We start from the raw sequence: 22097 nt of genomic DNA on the forward strand, positions 1-22097 counted from the left end.
TATATATATATATATATATATATATGTACAGAAATTATTTTGACCCTCATTCATAATATATTCCCATGATTATTATTTCAAGTACAAAAAACGAGACGGGCCTTGACAGACAGAAAATAGACTCTTACGACGAAAAAAAAGCGCCCCTATCATAACACTTAATTGTATCCGTTTATAAATAGCATTTATATATATATATATATATATATATATATATATATATATATATATATAATATTTAATTTGAGTTAAAAAGGCGGGCGTTACATCAATAAAAATAGTATGAGTTTTTAGAAATTTATTTAAAATCCATACGTTTCGGCTAGCATCTTAGCCTTCATTCAGTGGCAGTCAATTTAACTATAAAAATTAAAACTAAATAAATAATATGTAAGAAATTTCATAAAAAAACAATAATAATAATAAAACACTTACAATTTTGTAATCTAATATAACATATGACAACATTATTAATTCATGGTATGAGTATGTGCACATTGATATATATATATATATATATATATATATATATATATATATATATATATTAACATCACGAATGGTATAACACACAAATAAACATGATAACTTAACAAGTTTTCGAAACTATGTATTTTTTTAAGATGGAAATGTCATATTTTTTCTTGAAGCAGTTTTTAGTATGTTTTCAAATTTTAGGGATCTTGTCATTTTTTAAGAAATTTTGACACGTTATTTAGGAACCACGTGTTTGTTTCGTTCAGGGCCGTATTGTCGAATCGTTTGTTTATGACCCTGTCGTTATGCAATTGCAAAAACAACCCCTCAGCAAATCTTCTTTTAATTACATTCTCTTCAAAATGTAAAATTTTTGGGTTGAAAAAAATCTATATTATGGTTTAAATTAATAATATGTTCGGTTAACATCGTCTTAAATTGTTTCGGATTTTTTGAGTTGTTTTTATGTTGATGAAGACGTTTGCTCAGGTTTTGGCTAGTTTCTCCGATATAAAAAAGTTCGCAATTAGAGCAATTAATCTGATATACCAAGTACCTGAGGTGGTCGGAAATAAACTTAGATTTAATTTAATTTGTGTAAAAGTGAAACTAAGGGTTGTATATATATATATATATCTTATTTTCTGTTGCTTTTTTCAATTGCAATCATTATATTTTCTATCTTATAAGTTAACTTACTGATATATAAAAACATGTATCGATTGATTGATGTCTTGGTCTACTATTTTCTATCACTATTTATAGTTTTAAGAGTCTCCTGACCCTATTTGAGATGCATCTCATCGCCTTAGGAAATGAATATAATGCCATAATGTATATATCTTTCACACGATGTCATAAGACTAAAAGTTAGTTCAATAATGGGTTTGCCTCGCCATATGTGCGCGTGTAAGAAGTTCTCTTTATAGAGATTCATCGTTTGGAATTCTTTAAATTCTTCTCGCACTCGATTGCTCAACGACGCAGGGTAATAGACGGAGGGCTGAGGGAAAATTAGAAAGGATAAAAAAACTATTTGGAACTAAATGTATAATATATTAGAAATACATAAGAGTAATGTATGGAGTTGTATATAATTGCTGTGAGTTTAATAGAACTCTTATTTTCTTACTATTGGGGCTGTAAATGAGTACTTTTAGGTGCTTGACTTGATCTCGAGGTGGTATAACTAAATATAAACACCTTTAAAAGATATGTACCACTGGTACTGTACCAGCCTCAATGAAGATTCAAGAAAATATTTTTTGTTGCATAAATTTTGTTTGCGGTCTCTAGCGGTTCATAGATGAAGAAATATTACTTTGATTTATTTCTTTATCTATGAATTCGCCAGATGCCGTAATTAAACACCCAGAAATATGTTGTAGGAACCACCGATGACACCCAAAATATGTAGAGGTTCTATTGATGATACTAATGTAAAAGTTGGATCCTATCTGCTACCACCAAACAAAGACCTTTGATATGATTAAAATCGAAAATGAAAATTTTTATAGATCTTTACGTTTCAAAACCTTCTGAGCATTTTGGCATACCTTAGAAAAAATGGATGTATGTGTGTGTGTGCGGATACAAATTTTCGTCGACGATTTCGGTAACACGGATGTAGTGATTTGAATCATTCAAAAATCATTCGATTCGTATTGATAAGGAGACGTGCTGATTAGTTTTTGGCGAAGGCAGATTTAGCCGTTTCGAAGATATGGGGCAAAAAGTGCCACAAACGGTAACTCAGTTTATAAGAGAACGGAACGTCCGATTTGAATAGTTCAAAAAACATTTTACTTGTATTGACAAGATGAAGAACTGATCAATTTTTTATGAAGGCAGGTCTAGCGGTTTCGGAGAACTAGTGAAAAAAGTAAAAAAATGCCATTTGGCGGTCAAAAATAATCATTAGACAGAGGCACATCAAATTATCAGATATTTTACAGAGATTTTTACAATAAGTTTAAATTTTATTTACATTCATATGGGTTCCGTACCAATGTTTATCCGCTAGACGGCGACGCGGCGCTTACGCGCTTTGATATTTTGTCTCTATGCAGTTAAAGCAGTACGATAGCTTTGAAAAAATGTTCAGAATTTCCAAATTATTTCAAAATAAAGAAAAAATCTCTATTTTTTTTTAATTTTTCGTCAAAAATTTATAGTTTCTCAAAAATTTATAGTTTTCGAAAAAAATTTTCGAAGTAAAATTTTTTCAAATGTTTATCTTTTAAAAAAAAAAAAACTTTTGGTACGGGAAGTTCCAGCAATTAAGGCACTAGTTTATTTTTATATTTAGAGTAAGTTTACTGTACATAATTGGTGACCCGAACTTCCGAAATATTTTTTACTGGCATTAGATGAAGATAATTTGCTTCGATTGAGTATAAATTTACTTTATTCGAGAATAGTTATACTCATAATCACATTTTTAGTAATAACATAACAATAAATAGTACATCGGGTTTAAAAAAAATATAATTTTTCCTAATTATTTAAAAATATTTTAAGTAGCATTGAAGAAGGTCTGACTTAAAAGAGCACTCTCTTATCTTTTACTAGCCTGAAATGAAGATATTTTTTGTAAGATAAAAGATAATAAAATTCCTTTAGCTCTTTACAAAATATTCTCAAAAAACTAGGTGTAAGTGGCATTTTGCCTTAGAACAAGTGGTATGAACTTTTCTTATTTAGTTGTTTGATATGTGTTATGTGCTTTGATGTATGTTCTTTGGTTTTTACAGTATAATCATTGCTGATATCGCAATAACAGAATATAACAGAATCGCATTTTTGTTTAGATTTTTAATTATATGTATCAACACAGCAATGCGTAATAGAGTACTGGTAGTTAATTATAAACTTTATAAAATTTCTGAAAAAATATTTTTTTACCTTGCTAACTTATAATTGCAATTATAATTCTGTTACTTTTTTCGCCCAGCTCCCTGTCTATGAGACATTGTACTGAAATGAGTGATTCGAAACATAATGGTCTTTATTCTGTGTTTTGTTAGACAGGATGTTCTCAATTACTCGATATAAAATATAAAGCACGAGAAGCTGAAGCAGACCAACCAACGCACATAGGACATACATACATTTAAATGCACATCTTTACAAAAGTTAATATTGCATTTATATCTATGTTTTGTTTTATCTCTCGACGGCCAACGCTTTTGCTGCATATCAAATGTTTGCCCTTGAATTTTCATATTGATGTCATTTTAAAATGCTATGGTAATTAGGTTCTACATGTTAATTGATTTTCATAATAAACATTTCAATTGTGCAGGGTGTCCCAGAACTCAACAACCCAAAATGGGATGACAGTATTGATTGCAACTGTAATTCAAAAAAGAGTGCGCGTAAGGTTCATACGCGATGTAAAACTGTACAAAGTAGCAAATTTAAGTTTAGTAAAAATAAATACATCATATAACAATTTTGAATAATGTTTATTAGTAATATGGTTATACTCGTTATGCACACATGTATTAGTGTCGACCATTATACACATTTATATAATGATAAATTATAAATTATATATATATGATAGCATTAAAAATATGTATAATATTTAAAAACAATAATGTAATTAATCTCGTGCTTCAAATATGACATGATCGGTTTGTCATTGTAATTAACATTTAGAAATGAACCTTTATTAGAGAAATGAAGTAATTGCTGATTAATAAATTCGATTATGTTAAACAACGCCTAAACAAATATTGTTTTCGCAACTTCACTCATTATTTAATAATTGTGTTTGAAGAACTTCATGCAATTAAAATTAACATACATTCATTGACTGATGGTATTTTTTTGACTTTTCGCTGGCGATATAATCTCGTTCTTTGAACAGCTGTAATATCTGTCTTATAAATAAATATTTATAGAAACTACGAATAATATGGAAATAATTTATAATCAATAAACTTACGTTTCTTACATCGCACAGATTTTTCATTTGCTCTATTATTTGCACTAGGGGGACGAGATAAAATATTTTTCTGATCCATACATTTTTTTAACTCAAGATTTGTACTAATTTTTGATATTAAAATGTAATGACATGAAACGCCGAAAAATGAAAAATATGCTTCACGCTTTCGGTGACGTACGCACGTACAAAGAGTCTCGCACAAATACGACGACTAATCACAATCGACCTGTATAGAAATGATATCGTCGAGAGCGAATGACGAATCATTGGCACTCGACTCTGCCGTAACGCACTTCCGTTGCATTTGTACAAATTTACACCCTAGTCGCGCCTAAAGAAGTTTTACTTCAAAAATGTACCTCATTGTGCATTTTTCTTGGGTTTTCATGTTTAACTCATTTTTTTTATTTTAGTATCACACTAACGAATATTGTTTAATTTTTCAAACCTGAATGCCTAATTGAACCATAATAATGTTTAAATGATCAAAGCACTAATAAAATGATGTAGTTTTACCAAATATATTTTGATTTTCGAAAATGGATCTGAGACATTATTTATACGTTTGACGTAAAAATACGTAAATATGTATGAATTAATTTAATTTCTACCTTATAAATATTCTGAAATTGTCCAACTGTAAAATCCGGTTATTACTTCCAATCCAACAACCGCATTTGTAAATAAATATGAATAGTTCAATATCTGCGGTCAAACCATTTTATTTCTAGTATGGAAATTAAAAACAGCGGTTTTTAATAAATAATTTCAAAACGAAATTGTTACTTTCATTATCCAAGACAAGTCTCGAAAAGATTGTAGAATTCTTTTGCATTTAAATAGAGAAATCATGAAACGGATGCTTTTCTAGAACTATATGGGTCAATGTAAATGACAAGTTGAAAAGTCGATTTTCATACAAATAGTAAATTTCTTACAATCTATGGTTTTGGGGATTTGAAAGTTTCTTCTTAAAACAGTCAAAAACTTTGTTGTAAAAAGTAATAATGGATTGAGACATAACATCAATAAAATGCATGTTTTTTTTTTTTTCAAAAAGATGATTATAAAATCTATAAGTTTCGAAAAATATTCTATTTTTATAGTGCTGTAATAAATTGGTAATAAGTATAAATATAGAAATTTGCAAGAAAAAATGACTGTTATGTACAAAATAATTATAAATTTTCTATAAATAAATTTAATTGGCAAACACTAAGCGGCACAACAAATGAAAACATATGACGCAAATAAAGAACAATACATCGTCTTCTATTTAAATATTATTACACACTATATATATATAAGAATATATTTATATATACATATGTATTTTATATTTTAGAACAAGTTAAGTGTAAAAAAAAACTAGAAAATATCCACCTACAAACGTATTAAGTCGAGCGAGATAAATTGATAGTTTGATCGTTGCCAATTTAAAAATAAAGATTTCTCATTAAACGTTTTGAATAGATAATATTTCTCATATATATTAATACCTCATTCACAAAAATCAAATGGGTAAAAGTTTTTGCAAATGGATAAAAGTGGTGGAAAATGAGATATGGTATTATTTTACACAATTAAAAGCTAAGTGAAAAAGGCTAAAAATATAATCACAGCTAGAAAGAACAACCATTGGGTTGCCTAAAAATTTACAAAACAATTACTAAAATGTCTTTACGAGATAGACCAATTGTAATTCATATAGAAATACACCAAAAGAAATACTATATTACATTTTATGTTCAGAGTTCATTTAATTTTGACCAAATTTGCTTCAAAATTTGATTTTTTTAAAAGCCTCAAACGATTTTATATTTATTGCAAATCAGTCTGATTATTTCCAAATATTGGGATGTTCTTGAAACTGGCCTCAAGGCAAAATTCTACTAACACCTAGTTATTAATGTATTTATTATTAACTTCCCTAAATGAAAATTTTTGCATTTCTCGACGTTTTGAGGGCTTCTGAACATTTTGGCATACCTCAGAAAAAATGGATGTGTGTGTGTGTGTTCTGTGTGTTTTGTATGTCCGCATTTTTTCGTCCACGTTTTCGGGCGCACGGATCAACGGATTTGAATAATTGTTTTTGAGGATAAAAAATCATTTCATCTTTTTTTTTATTTTCCATAAAATATTTTTGTAGTTTTAGATTAAAAATTCAAAAAATTACCCAGGCTAAGCACAGTCTAAGGTACAAATGTTTACAGAAGTGCGTTTAGACATTTTATGTCCAATTTTGTGAAAACTATTGAAAAATGTGAAAATGCCGCCAAGCTAAGCACAGTATAAGTGAAAATGTCGCACAGAATGTGATTTACATTTGATTTGCTCAGATATAACAAGATAGCAAATTTAATGAAAGTTACAGTACTTGTAATAATATATATGAAAACGTTTGAAATTTCTCTAATGTTTTATTACGGTACGGGAAGTTCCAGTAATTTGCTTTAAGGCACGATGCCATACACCAGTTAGTTATTACTATTATTATTTATGAATATTTTATACACTATATATATTGCTGATGTTTGTGTATTGTGATGACTAATCTGAATGGAATTTTAGAGTCACTTGTTGGTGACCCCTATGTGACATATGCGATAATATTGCGGCGTATTAATACCTTCTATATTTCATTATATATATACATATTATCTTTATATTAAGGTTATCTCGACATTTCTAAAAATACACCGAATTCCGTCTCCTAACATTTTGACCTTTGGTTAATTTCTGTGTTTTTTCCTTTAAGGTCCATGGGCATTCTACTTCCTCCTGTGTCGCAAGTGACCAGCTGCCATTCCATCCTGAGTTCGACGAATTCGACATATTCGCCGGTAAATAATTCGACACTGGGCTATGTGGCACCTGTACATCCACCAGGACACTCTTTAAGTATATACACAGGTAATAAGTCAAAGACATCACCAAATTATCGATATCAGGAGATAAACGGCCACATTGTTAAATTTTTAACGAAAGAAGATAAATTTTAGAAAAATAGCAAAAAAATATTTCTACAGACTAATTAGCTGTGAATTGTACTGAACATAGTTCAATTTTTGTTTTGTTTGTTCGGTATATGATATTTGTTGTGATTTAGTTGGTTTTTACTACCCCAGGTGCAAATTATGCAAACTCATCAGGCCTGGTACATCACCAGCAACATCACCAACGAAATCGAAGTTTAGATTCGGTTCTGCAAAGGATACCAGAAGTTGACATTACGCCAAGTCCGACGGAACCACCACCTGCTGATCACACGCCCATTCACGGTAAGATAATAGAATCACCAGAGTTGATTTTTTTTTTATTAACTTCCCGAAGGAGAAGTTTATGTTTTCATCAAAAAATCCGATTCGCTAATTTTATGTTTTCTCGACGTTTCAAGCCGTTCTGAATCGAATGAGACCAACATTTGGAAAAAGTATGTGTGTGCATGAACAGATGTTTTGCCGTAAACCGAGTTGTTTTATAAAAGACGGCTAGAACGATTTCAAAAATTTAAAAGCCATTCGATGTATTTCGATGAGGACTAGAGTTTATCAATTTTGATCGACGATCAGCCAAGCCGTTTCTTTGTAAATCGCAGAAAAGTGAAAATAATTTCGTCCACGTTTTAGCCCGCAATTCTGAATCGATTGTGAAAATTCAAAAACCGTTCGAAAGATATTGGTTGGTAATGCGTGCTGATTAGTTTTTGGTAGAGATTGGCCGGGCCGTTTTCTTGTAATAAAGTGTTAAAAAAAATTCCACGATTTTTATTATTTTTTTGACCGTAGATACCATAGTCTTTTAGATCCTACTAAAATATTACGGTCCTACGACAACTCGTTTAGCTTTAAAAATTCGTCAAAGTTTGCAAAAATTGGTATCGATTTTTTGGCATTTGCCAAAGTTAAAACTTTCATCGACCTTTTCTCAAAAACGCCTGAACCGATTTCAGAAATTTAAAAGTCATTTGATGTATCTCGATGACTACTATCGTTCGTCAGTTTTGTTTGACGATCTGACAAGCCGTTTCTTTGTCATTTGAAAGAAGTGTTAGACTTTTCGTCCACATTTAAGCTCATCCTACCGAATCGATTTTAAAAAATCAAAAACTGTTTGAAAGATATTAGTGGGGAATGATTCTGATTAGTTTTAGGTGAAAATCTACCGAGCCGTTTTCTTGTAATTAACTGTTGAAAAAAAATTTAGGCCGATTTTTATGGAACTTTTTTGGGCGATATATATCATGGTCTTATAGAACTTACTGAAATATTACAGTCTTACGACAAGTAGTTTAATTTTAAAAATTCTTCAAAGTTTGAGAAAATGAGTAGTTTTTTTGACGTCTGTTGATATTAAGATTAGACGATTTATTTGGTATAACGATAGAGTACTTGGTCTTGATGAACATACTGAACCATCAAAGTTCTACGGAAACTGGTTCAATTATAAAAATTGTTTATTTTTGAAAATTTGCTCTTAGAAAATATTCCGAGTTAACGTGTTCGCTCGTTTTCATACTTCAATCACTTATAAATTAATTTATTTTTTATTGATCGAGTCGATTATTTACACATATCGGGAGGAAGTTCATGTAAATTGCCTCAAGGCAAAATACCAATACCAATTAGTTTTTATTTGATTTTTAGGATATGGTAAGGGTAGGATATGGATGTTAGATAATAGAATCACCAAAGTTGATTTTTTTATTAGATTTTTCGGATATGGAAAGGCTAGCATATGGATGTTTCGATTTGATTTAATTGGCAATATATTTTTATTTCAGTTGGACATCCTTTGAGTGTGCATCATCTGAAACTGAAAGCTCATCAAAGTCAAGCACAATCAGAAACGTGCGTCCAGTCCATGACAATTAAGAATAAACCTTTATCCAGCATCATATCGTCAGCAAATCAGAGCAAAAACCAGAGGAACGAGAGAGATGAACTCACCAGTCTGGGATCTGACGATTCTGGTAAGGAAATATAAAATCCATTAAGGGGGTATTCTAGTATAGAAATTAAAAAAAAATCGATTTTTTTTATTTCATATTTCAAAGTTCAACTATCTAAGAATATGGGTACGAGAAGGTTTTTGAAAATTTGGGTTATTTTTGGAGATATAGGCATTTCACTGGCCCGATCTCCAAACTGGTTTAATTGGACCAAAGGCATTAGGAAGTCATTAGATCAATTTAGGATAGTTTATCGTCAGATGAATTATTAATTCGATGTATAGGTTCAGAAACTCATTATTGTTCACGTACAATTTTGTCTACTCGTGTTAACTCCATATATGCTTAGGTTAATTTCAAAAATTCATAACGGTTGTACTATGCATAATTAAGAACTGTAATTTTAGTATGTTTTACTATAAAGTATATACTATGAGTGTACATTTATACAATTTTATATTTTCGAACAAATTAGTAAAGTTTTTAGACATGTAACAGCATTTTGTTACGTACAACTTTGAGAACAATAATGAATCTTTAAACTCGTTGATTTGGATTTTCGCGCCGAAACACATTCATTCCCGATCTCGGGTAATTGAAATAGCAATATTTTGTTGCTGTTTGCATATTCAATGAAGGTTTCTTTTCGATTTTAAAAATGATGACTCTTATGGTAATGCAAATTGGGCCAAAAACTCATTCATTTGCTGTAAGATAAGACAACGCTTCAAAGGAGGTTAGAACTGCTCCATTGGAAGAGAGAAATGCAGAAAATTTTTTTTTTTGAAGTAGAAGAAGGTCCGTTGCATAAAGCAGGAATGACAAATTAAATAAAAAAAAGTATAACATATTATTTTTTTACTTTGAGAGCAAAAAACTTCACGCAAAACTTTAAATGCGTTTTTCTCAGAACTGACTTTTTCAGTACTGTTGACACGATTTCTCGAGTTCTACTCGACCGATTCACTGGAAATGTTCAAAGAGTCTTGTTTATAGACCTATCTGTAGCCCGAACTAGAATCATCCCCAAATTCAGTAAAAAAAACTCAGTGAAACTCAAAAAAAAAAATATTAAAAAAGACACTTTTTTTCAAACAGTCGTCAATTTCCGATGGCTAGGAGGGCTGAAATCATGCCAAGACTGAGGTGCCAATTTTTTGAGACCACCCATTTCATCAGCTGCCAATTTCTTCAATTTTCACCTTTTTTGTTTTAAATTTTGTTTTGTATTTTAATAATATTAATAAACAAGTGTTTTATTTATTAATAAAAAAATGGATAGTAAAAACATTCATTGCTTTCTTTTACGACACTTTAAAAATGTTCTAAAATTCATTGCTCTACACTAGATTACCCCCTTAAATCGACAAGAATTCTTTGTCGTTAACCAATTTGTATTTTCTAGGTATAATGTGTGGTTCAGAGAGCGGCGACAGCCTCCGCCTGATCAAAACCCACCATTTAGACCTGAACCTAGTAAACCAGCCCAGGAGCAGGACGGAAAGCCTAGAAGACGACTCCGATCTGGATCTAAACCTAGATGCAAACTCAGACGATCTGGTCAACCTGGAAGAAAACGGAGTATCACCTACCTGCAATCAAGATGACATTGTCACAAGTGAAACAAATGAACTTTTACCAGACCAAAGTGAACATTCGAACAATGTTGAATCGGTGCAGGTGGTTAATTTAGTGCCCAGGATAAGTTTAGAGGATAGGTCGAGTGAAATGGTGGTGGACGGTTTGTGCCAGAAACTTAATGGAAAGTGTTTTGTTACGGACTCAAATGCTGAGAGTTGTAGTGGTAAGGATGAAGAGACTGGTGTTAAGATTGAGAAAGTCGATGGTGGTGAAGAAGGAGTTGTGGAGATTATTAGCAAACAGGAACCGCCTTCCGGGGCAGGATTTAAGGTAGAATAAAGGATAAGTAGTAAATAATAAATAGAAGTCTGTCCGAAGGCAGGTTCATGGTATGGGAGCATCGATCAATTATTTCCTCAAGCAAATTGTAATAGATGCAAGTAGTATAAACATATAGGCATGTATATAATTCAGCCTTCAGAATGATTTTTTTACTAAGGTATATTAATTTTTATGCACAACTAGATGACCTGACAGACGTTGTGCTGTACCCATGTCTACAATTTTTTAATATAACATACTAATATTTACCGTTTACCTAAAAATAAGAATTATTGTATTTTAAATTACTCTTCACGCCTAAATGCATATACATTTATAATACGAGCAGTGTTAAATGTAGAACTGCTTTAAATAAAATGATGAGTCTCGATACCCACACTATATTCGGAATTGAAGTCTTTTAAACGGTATAACATAATCATAACCATAACATAACACTGGTACTTCATGTTAGATTAAATTAATTTATTTTCATATTATTTAAGATATCCAGAATTGCATTTTAAACTTCTCCTAATCGATATCGTGAGGGCCGAATTGAATGCATTCATCTCTACTTTCCCATTTGTTGTTATAAAGTGAAATTTTTACAAATTTTAAAAATATTGTGTAATTATTAGTAAAAGATGCAAAGAAATTATATATTGAAAAAAAAAACTATATTGAAAATTTAATATCCGAATCTTGTGTTGGCGCCCCCTAAGGCGTGCGCTCGTATTTTTCCCATGCATTGCATTGAAGGTAGGACCGGCCCTGATTAATACTTAATTTCATATTTTAAGTGAATTAATTTGTCATATCCTGTTCATATGTGTATCATTCAATCTGCCATACATATACTGTATATTATATTATTTTAATTTCTGGCACATCTCAGCTGCTTTTTTGGCAATAATAATGTAAACATTTCATTTTTCTTATTCATAATCATAAATTTGTTATATATATTCTAATATTGTCTAGGTTCATAAGTAAATTGAAATTTTTTGGCAGATGATAGTTTTCATTTGTTTTTTAATGCAAACAATGACATGTCGTTTTTTTGCATTTTATATACATCCTAGAAAATTTTCTTAACAAACTTCAGAAAGGTTTATCAAAATCCGAATAATCGTTTAGAAGTAGTATAAAGCGAGTGCTTGTAATTTAATATGAATTTTATATAATAGCAATAAAGCTCGAATTGATTCTACGTTTTAGTTAGAAAACGTTTGTATGTGAAAAAGAAAAGAGCTGTTTTTAGGGTTTTCCCGGCAATTATTAGATTTTTTCTCGCCGTAAGAACCATCCTTGGACTTCAACGAACATTTTAAAAACAAGAATTGGCCAAATTGGTTCAGGCGTTGTTGAGTTATGAGCTTACCAACACATTTTGCGATTCATTTTTATATATAAGATTACGAAGACTGCTGCTTGACATCAAGCTGTCCGAGGCGTGTATCTAACCCTTATTACGAAGTCTATATCTTTAACCACTAGGACGAGAAGAAGCCTTAGCAAAATACCTAAACATATTTTACGTTTTATTTAAAAATCTGTTATTGCAAATAAGAAAATGCAAAAATATTAAATATTTATAAATATTATACCGTTATCTCGGCGATTAGTAATACCCGATGTATTACTGATGTATTATCGGTTGATTGATTATATTTAATTAAAATAAATATTATTATGCAATGCGATTAGAATTTTTGTTTACGTAATTCACAAACAATTACGACTCGAGTAAAAATTAATGATAACGTTCGTCGTCGACAATTGATGGTAATGTATAAAAGAATTCTTTATTGAATTTCAAGGAGTTCAACTTCATTTCAGCTATTATTGATTGTTTCGATTGATTAAATTAAAGCGATGATTGTTACAAATTCGTATTGATAATTTAAAATTGTAAAATTGACATAAAACTCTAAAGAAAAATAAATGGTTTTTATGTAAAGCTTAAACTAGTGGTGTATGGCATCGTGCCTTAAGGCAAATTGCTGGTACTTCCCGTACCTTAATGAAATATTCGAGAAATTTTAAACGTTTTCAAATATATTATTACAAATACTGTAACTTTCATTATTTTTGCTATCTTGTTTGTTATATCTGAGCAAATCAAATGTAAATCATAAATCAATTTATCTCCAGAACATTAACAATCGTCGTTTCATTTCTAATTCAATTTAAAAAAAAAATAGTTGCCTAATTTACACAAAATTGAAAAAGCACTCCCGTATAGTCACAGTCTAAACGCATTTGCAAATAATTCTGTGCGACATTTTCACTTATACTGTGCTTAGCTTGGCGGCATTTTCACATTTTTCAATAGTTTTTTTTTCACAAAATTGGAAATGTGCTCCAGTAAGTAAACAGTCTAAACGCACTTGGGTAAACATTTGTACCAGAGTGGCGCTTAGACTGTGCTTAGCCTGGGTGATTTTTTGAATTTTTAATACAAAATTATAAAAATATTTTATGGAAAATAAAAAAAAGATGTAATAATTTTTTATCCTCAAAGCAATTGTTTTGTCAATACAAGCAGAAAGTTTTTTAGATCATTCAAATCGGACGCTTAGTTCACTCAAAAACTGCCATTTTTTGCACATTTAGCTCTGTATCTTCGAAATGGCGGGACCTGACTTTGCCAAAAACTAATCACCTCTTCTCCTAATCATTACAAATTGAATGTTTTTTAGATCATTCAAATCCGATACTCCGTTCTCTCAAAAAATCGATTTCTATTTTCTGCATTCTTTGCTCTGTATCTCCGTAACAGCTGCACCTGCTTTTGCCAGAAACTAATCAGCACATCTCCCTATCAGTAGGGATGGAATGTTTTTTAAATCATTCAAATCGGTTGATCCGTGCGCCCGAAAACGTGGATGAAAAAATGTGTTCGCATTTACAAAACTTTCACACACATACACATACACACACATCCATTAGTTTTCTGGGGTATGCCAAAATGTTCAGAAACCTTCAAAACGTCGAGAAATGCAAAAAATTTCATTTTAGATTTTCCGCCCATTACTATAACAGTACATCTAATTTGGATAGATCTCGATTTGGTTTCTCATTTGAATATAAATTACAACATAATTACAACACCTTCAGTCGCCAAAAAAAAGCTTGGTGATGACATCATGCTTCATACGAAAGTTGGCAAGGTGTAGGTGGATGAGAAAGAAGCCATCGACATCAACAACAAATATGTATGCAATTATTTCCATTACCATTTTAGGATTTCACCCTGCGCCTGCTGGAGTCCAAACTCTTCGACATGTCCTTCGCCATTCACTATTTGTTCAAATCGAAGGAACCAGGAGTCCAGATGTACATCGGCAACAAGATCTTCTCCTTCAAGGACCAGGATGTCGACTTTTATATTCCTCAAATGGTCAGCATGTACGTCCAGATGGCCGATGTGGCGGAGGCTATTCATCCTTACTTGGTGCACAGGTAAAAAATATAATTATATAACTAAGTAATGTAATATTTATAATATAACTAGCAAACCCGACGAACTCCGTTTCGCCACCAGATGGTTTCGTGAGAAAGATGAAGAAATTTTTTGTTTGTTTTATATTTGAAAAGGAAAAATTTGATTTTATTGCACAACAGTAATGAATTTATTTCGATTACAAAAATCGAAGTGTTTTTTAGTTGAACTTCTCTAATAAAATGAAAGTGAATCCGCCAATTATCCGTTTCATTGAAGTGCTCTTTGGTAAACCACATTTTTTGTTTTTTGGTCTGACGTTAACACAAACAAAGCGGATGGCTTTTCATATATATATATATATATATATATATATATATATATATATATATATATATATATATATATATATATATTGTAAGTAATATATTAATATATTAACTACTTCAATTTATTTATGTTTTAGGTGCAGGCAGAGTGTTGATTTTTCTTTAAAATGTGCTTGGTTACTCGAGGCTTACAGTTCTGATGCTGAATTGTCGACGAAGAAGAAGTCACATGGAACCAAGCTACGGAATCACATATTAAATGATGAGTTTAGGTAAATAAACGGTGTACTGTACCACTCGTACAGTTCCAAATATGTCTTGAGATTGTTTCTTCCGAAGGAAGTGAAAATAGATATATCAACCAGTATCGTTTTTTTAACAGGCCAAGAGATTCAGAAAACCAGCGCAAAAAATCATCACAAGGCGGTGTAAGTCAAAACGAGAACTCCCTTGCCGTCAACCAGACAGTGACCAACAGATTTCTATCCCCGATCAAAAAGACCCATCAGAGATCACAATCGGATGCCACTGGACTTTACCAAGGTAAAATAAAGGGTATACAGCAATATATACAAAACAAGACATTGACAGTGTAGAGTAGAGATGGGTAACTCACTCCGTAGTTATCACTTCGATACCACTCCTCCCTTGGAGTGAATCCGAGTGGAGTTGTCTCACAGGATTTGTCATATCCGACTTCCCTAAACTGATACTAAATCTGTTAACATGTGCAGATATTTGCTTGAGATTTTTTACTTTTACAAAGATTTGAGTCGAAAGAAATGTCTTTTTCTCTAAGGACTTTCCGGGTACACAATGTCTCAAAATAATGCTATTTTGTATTCTATATTCTGTATACGATAATGTTTGTCTGTAAATGAGCTCTCCCAATGGTATACCACCAGCTAAAAAATATTTAGTATTATATTATAACTTTTACACAATTATGATTTGACAATTATGACAAAAGTAAATAGTATGCTAATCAAACCATACCTGATGTATAATTAATTCTTGAAAAGTAAATAATACTAGTGGGGTGGGTGGCATCGTGCCTTAAGGCAAATTGCTGGAACTTCCCGTACCGTAACGAAATGTTCAAGGAATACTGAATGTTTTCAAATAAATTATCATAAATATTGTAACATTGTCTAATATTTATAAGAATTATATAAACTGAATTGCAAAGTTGAAATTATTTGTTTAAAGTATATTGGAACTATAGTCAGAATTAAAAATTAAATCTGAATTATTTTCGATATACAAAAAATTAAAAAAAAAAAAATTTGAACAATTTTTTTTTTCAAAATCAATTATTTTGTTAAAACAAGCAGAAAGTTATTTGAATCATCTGAATCAGATGCTTAGTTCTCTCAAAAACTGTCATTTTTTGCTCTGTATCTCCGAAACCGCTGGACCTGCCTTTGCCAAAGACTAATCACCCCTTCCCCCCGTCAATACGAATTGAATGTTTTTTAAATCATTCAAATCGGATGCTCCGATCTCTCAAAAACTCGATTTCTATTTTCTGCACTCTTTGCTCCGTATCTCCGAAACGGCTGGACCTGCCTTTGCCAAAAACTAATCAGCACATCCCCCTATCAATAGAAATCGAATGTTTTTTGAACCATTCAAATCGGTTGATCCGTGCGCACGAAAACGTGACTGGAAATTTGTATCCACACACACATACACACACACACACACACACACATCCATTTTTTCTGAGGTATGCCAAAGCGTTCAGAAACCTTCAAAACGTCGAGAAATGTAAAAATTTTCAATTCCGATTTTCGGCCCATTACAATAACTTACCCTACGGGAAGTTAAAAAAAAATGTGAGGTATTATTATTTTGTGAAAAATATTATACACAAAGATTTGTTCTCATTTCATATATAAGGTTCACTGCATTAGTTTCATATAAAAGTAAACATATACAAAGGATTCTCTATTTTCTCTTCAAAAATAATTACAAAATTGATTTTGATTCCCAAGTTTTTTGTCAATTTGAGATTTGTATGCATAATGTAGTAGTAATTATTATAATAAAAGAAACAAAAATGTTTGAACCATTTGTAAACTATTTCCAAAATCTCAGTAAATCTTTAGATATGTTAACAACACACTATAAAACACATTTGTGTCAAGTATTATGTTTCAAAGTTGTAGGAGTAGTGGAGTTGTTAAGTGGATATAACTCCTCTCTGAAGTGGAGTCAAATCCTAATCAATCCGGCTTCGGATATGATAAACCCATCTCTAAGAGTCTATGGTGAAAATTGTTTGTTTTAGGTTTAAGAAGACTGATCAAAGCTCCATTTAGTCCTAAATTGACACTAGGCGATTTGGACAGTGGACGTGCCTTCGATAATGGTTGTACCTGCTTCGATTCTCGAACAGGAGCCGTTAATGAATTGAGAGGACGGAGAACTTACTGCTCTTGTGGGGTAAAATTAATTTAGTAACTAAACAACCGACCAAGATCGATTTCTAAACCAACAATTTCCTTCCAGGCTCCGAGGTTAGCTCCACAAATGGAATTCATCCAAAGTCTACTGACCATCGGTCGATTATTAGCCACAGTACCTTCCAAAGAGACAAGGACTGCTCGCCTGCAAGCACAACTTGGTAAATTGAACTTGAATTTACCGGCAAGGGTTTGGCTACCTATACATTCAAGGTACGATGGCAAAGATTGTAGTCAATTTATGTGTAGAGTTGTAAAACTGATTGTGTTGTTTGTAGAACACCACATCACGTTGTCAGGATTCCACCACAGGCTAGTGCTTGTCTGAATAGCAAGGACAAGGCGCCTTATATAATATATGTTGAGGTTTTGGAGGTGGAAGACTTCTACGCGTGTCCTGTACCTGCCAAAGTCATGGGCACTAATTTGAGGCATACCAAGAGCGAAGAGCACCTGTTAATAAATGCTGCTAACACCAGTAATACAACAAATTCGAATTCTGCAGAAAATGGTGATGCTTCCAATAATGTTATGCTAGAGGAACCACTTTGTGATGCGATTGTTGATGCTGACAACTGCTGGTCGCAAGAGGACGATGAAATATCACAACAGGTACCAAAATATCAGTCAAACAATTGTGAAAATATTTTTACCATCTGTTTTTTTATTAGTATCTACAACTCCGGACGACTTCACGTAACAATTTGGAGCGCGACACGATATCCCAGTTGTCACAATTGTCTCAGGATTCATCAGAGACTACGAATAGCCAATGTGCTTACAATGGTGTTACGAATTCTGGTGCCAATGGTGGAAGCAATCAGGCTGGTGGAACCCAGCAAACTAGTCATAATTTTAATCCTGGCGACATCAGAAGAAGGTTGTCTGAATGTCTGAACGGCAGCGAAAGGGAGAAGAACTTTAAACACGATCCTGAAGATCCTTCAGCTGCTGCATTAAAGGTAAGGAAAAGATGGAAGACAATTTATGCAGAATTGTTATACTCAATTTGTATTTATCCAGGAACCTTGGGAGGATAAACAAAGAAGAGTCAGGGCTGATTCCCCGTACGGTCATTTATCAAATTGGAGACTCTTGTCTGTGATTGTCAAATGTGGAGATGATCTGCGTCAAGAATTGATGGCTGAGCAGTTGTTAAGGATGTTGCAACAGATTTGGCAGCAGGAACGTGTACCGCTTTGGTTAAGACCTTACCAGTAAGTGACAAGAGAGTAAAATAAATTGTGTTGGTTCAGGATTTATGGAATAACTAATTATGTTTGTTCAGGATTATGTGCATAGGTAACGACTGTGGACTGATTGAACCAATTTTAAATACGGTGTCCCTGCATCAGATCAAGAAGCATCGTCTGAACTTGTCTTTGTTGGAACATTTTTATAGAGAGTTTGGTTCAGCAAATTCTGAAGAATTTCTTATGGCACAAAGGAACTTTGTTGAGAGTTGTGCAGCTTATTGTTTAGTCTCTTACCTAGTCCAGGTTAAAGACAGGTAAGACTGATTTAATACAACTGCCTTTTACAGATTATTAACAATTGTTTTTCCAGGCATAATGGCAATATACTCCTAGATTCAGAAGGCCACTTAATCCACATTGATTATGGATTCATATTGTCCTTGTCTCCAAGAAATTTGGGATTTGAGATGTCACCGTTTAAGTTGACCCCAGAATTTGTGGAAGTGATGGGCGGCTGTGAATCTGATCTATTTCGATATTTTAAGGTTTTGATGTTGCAAGGTTTGATTGCTGCCAGAAAACACATGGATAAAATTACTGGTTTGGTGGAGATCATGAGAAGTGGTAAAGGATAATAATAATAATAAATGGTTGCCTGCTGCCTAGTTCTGTTTAAAATGTTTTTTTTTATCTTTTTTCAGGTTCACAACTCCCCTGTTTCAAATCAGGTGCAGGAAATACTGTGCACGATCTCAAAAATCGTTTCCATTTGTCTCTGACAGAGGATCAACTTTGTGAATTGGTGGAGCATCTTGTCGAGTCCAGCATGCACTCAATATCGACTAAGTTGTATGATAGTTTTCAGTATCTCACTAATGGAATTCAGTAAAGCCAACTTGTATAAATAATTATAGATTTATAATGATGATAGATAAATTTTTGTATATTGTTCATAAAAATTATATTATAGTTAAGCATACATGAAATGTTTATAAGATTTTTTATTCCGATATATATATATATATATATATATATATATATATATATTTATTATTGGTAATTTACATCAATGCAATAATATAGATATATCTATATAATAAAATTATATGTATATATATATATATATATATATATATATAAATTTTACAAATTTCTTCTTAATTTATAATATGATAAAAAAAGACCTGTCCTAGGGAATAAGTTATCTAAATACTATTATTAAAATAAAGTCATAACTTTAAGAATTAATTCCTAAAAAAAATAATACTCAAAAAAAACTATTCTATCATATTAAATATGTTTAAATTAAGAATTTATATGCCTTTTTGTCTATAAATATAAATATAACTATATAAATATTAGAGAAAGAGAGTCATCATTGCAATAGATAGATTTTAGCTTATTTTATATAAATAAATATTATATTATATTATATTATATTTAATATTGTTATAAGGACTTAGTGAAAGGATGCCATAAGTTCTTCTCAAAGTTCAATCATCAAATAAATAAATTATACGTGTATACTGATTTGACTAATGTTAGCTCTGGTATACCATGAAAGATTGATTCCTTTTTATATTGCAATTTTTCTGGTGTTGTCTCAAAGTCAAGAATTGATTTAATTACTGGTTTCTGGTATATCACTAAAAATCCCTTTCGATTTATATTTTGTATTGCAAAATTTGATTTCTGATAAAAGGTTGTGGCTTTTCGAAGTGTATATGATGTGTGAGATTTGTTTCTCAAAAGTGTCTTATTTTTATCATGTAGCTCCTACTCTATTAAAGCCAAATTATATTATTAACCGTTTCATAGAAATTGTAGTAAAATTAATATTTATCAAGTTTATATGCATATATATATATATATATATATATATACATATATAAATATATATTTAAAAAAAGATGTACATATAAAATATATAATAATAGATAAGTATTTGCATTTGCTAATCTAATACTAAATAATGTTTATTGAAACTTTTGACTGTATAATATAAATTGAAAATCATATTTCATGTAATGGGTTTTTGTATATATAATTGCTGACTTCTGAAATATACAAATGACTTTTTATTTCGCCATCACCCGTAGCTATTAAGCTCTCTTTATAAAACTTTTGTTGCCGTCATTAAAATGTATCATGGTCATTATTCTACAAAAAATGGCCTCAATTTGGTAAGATTTGATTCGTCGGAGCGGCAGGATTCATGGTTTCGACCAATCAGATCGTTCCAAATTTCGGCCATTTTGGAGACGCTCTAGGCGACAGGATTCATGGCTTCGACCAATGAAATCGATCCAAATTGCGGCCATTTTGGAGACGCTCTAGGCGGCAGGATTCATGTCTTCGACCAATCAGATCGTTTCAAATTGCGGCCATTTTGGAGACGTTCTAGGCGGCATTATTCATGTCTTTGACCAATCAGATCTTTTCAAATTGCGGCCATTTTTGGTACCACCGCGGAAATTGAAAATTATAACTTATTCTGTTTTATTATAAATTCGATTGATATGTGGCTGTAAATACGGTCCTGATAAATAGAATCTTCAAAAGAAAATAATTTATATACTGAAAATTCTCCCCAACGTAAGAGTTCGAGAAATTAAAATTAAACTTTAAAAATAAATCTATGAGCTCTCGGATTTTTAAATTAATTCGTATTTTCTTCTAGCTGAAATTTTTGAAGTGAAACTTCTAATGCGTCTTCTAACGAATTTTACAGGAAAATAGAAAGAATAAATATTGATCTGAAAATGTTGTAAATCGTCTCAGAATGTTTTGGATGTCTGAAAATGTTGTGATATGCCCTAAAATTTTGTAAACTGTCTCAAAATGTGGCTGATTGTCTGAAAATTTCATAAATTGTTTGAAAATTCTGTATATTGTTTGAAAGTGTTGTAAATTGTCTGTAAATGCTGTAAACTATCTGAAATTGTTGTAAATTATCAGAAATGTTGTAAATTATTTGAAATATTGTTGATCATTTGAATTTGTAATAAAATGTCTGGAAATGCTGTAGATTGTCTAAAACTGTTGTAAATTATCTGAAAATACTGTAGACAGTGCTGGATTACCCCATAGGCCCGTGAGGCCCGGGCCTAGGGCGGAACAATTTGGGGGGCGGCAAATTTTTCCGATTTTTTTTTGTCACGGCAATTTATTTTAAGGATTGATCTTGATCTAGATAATTCTCTTCTATATATAAAAACGCACAAATTAATAAGACGCAAATACAAGCAAAAACGTATTTAATACAAATAATACTTCACAATCAAATCAAATATATGAATCAAAACAAAACTAGATGCAAATATAGCAGTAATAATTTCGACCATCTCGCCACGAAGGTTGAATTATGA

The 22097-nt window shown here is 31.5% G+C and overlaps 1 protein-coding gene across 1 annotated transcript; it reads left to right on the plus strand.

Annotated features, from left to right (window-relative positions):
* The first annotated feature begins 7193 nt into the window (after positions 1 to 7193).
* On the plus strand, positions 7194 to 19677 carry LOC113389102 (phosphatidylinositol 4-kinase beta-like). The gene is made up of 15 exons (XM_026626161.1): positions 7194 to 7348; positions 7564 to 7716; positions 9219 to 9407; positions 10792 to 11297; positions 14539 to 14756; positions 15203 to 15337; positions 15448 to 15608; positions 17359 to 17513; positions 17580 to 17746; positions 17812 to 18145; positions 18205 to 18495; positions 18557 to 18750; positions 18822 to 19043; positions 19100 to 19353; positions 19431 to 19677. Exons 1-15 carry the CDS (start codon positions 7198 to 7200, stop codon positions 19616 to 19618), a joined length of 3318 nt encoding a protein of 1105 aa, XP_026481946.1. The 5' UTR covers positions 7194 to 7197; the 3' UTR covers positions 19619 to 19677.
* Positions 19678 to 22097: the final 2420 nt, after the last annotated feature.

Source organism: Ctenocephalides felis, unplaced genomic scaffold, assembly GCF_003426905.1.
Source record: "Ctenocephalides felis isolate EL2017-DRISC unplaced genomic scaffold, ASM342690v1 CF-g0.4_SCAFFOLD_03573, whole genome shotgun sequence".
NCBI classification, from domain to species: domain Eukaryota; kingdom Metazoa; phylum Arthropoda; class Insecta; order Siphonaptera; family Pulicidae; genus Ctenocephalides; species Ctenocephalides felis.

Bases quoted from the DNA above. Each gene is read 5' to 3' on its own strand.
- LOC113389102 (XM_026626161.1), top strand. From the start codon at position 7,198: ATGGGCATTCTACTTCCTCCTGTGTCGCAAGTGACCAGCTGCCATTCC. The intron at 14,757-15,202 runs GTAAAAAATATA...TTTATGTTTTAG, and splicing joins CATCCTTACTTGGTGCACAG to GTGCAGGCAGAGTGTTGATT. The intron at 19,354-19,430 runs GTAAAGGATAAT...ATCTTTTTTCAG, and splicing joins GGTGGAGATCATGAGAAGTG to GTTCACAACTCCCCTGTTTC.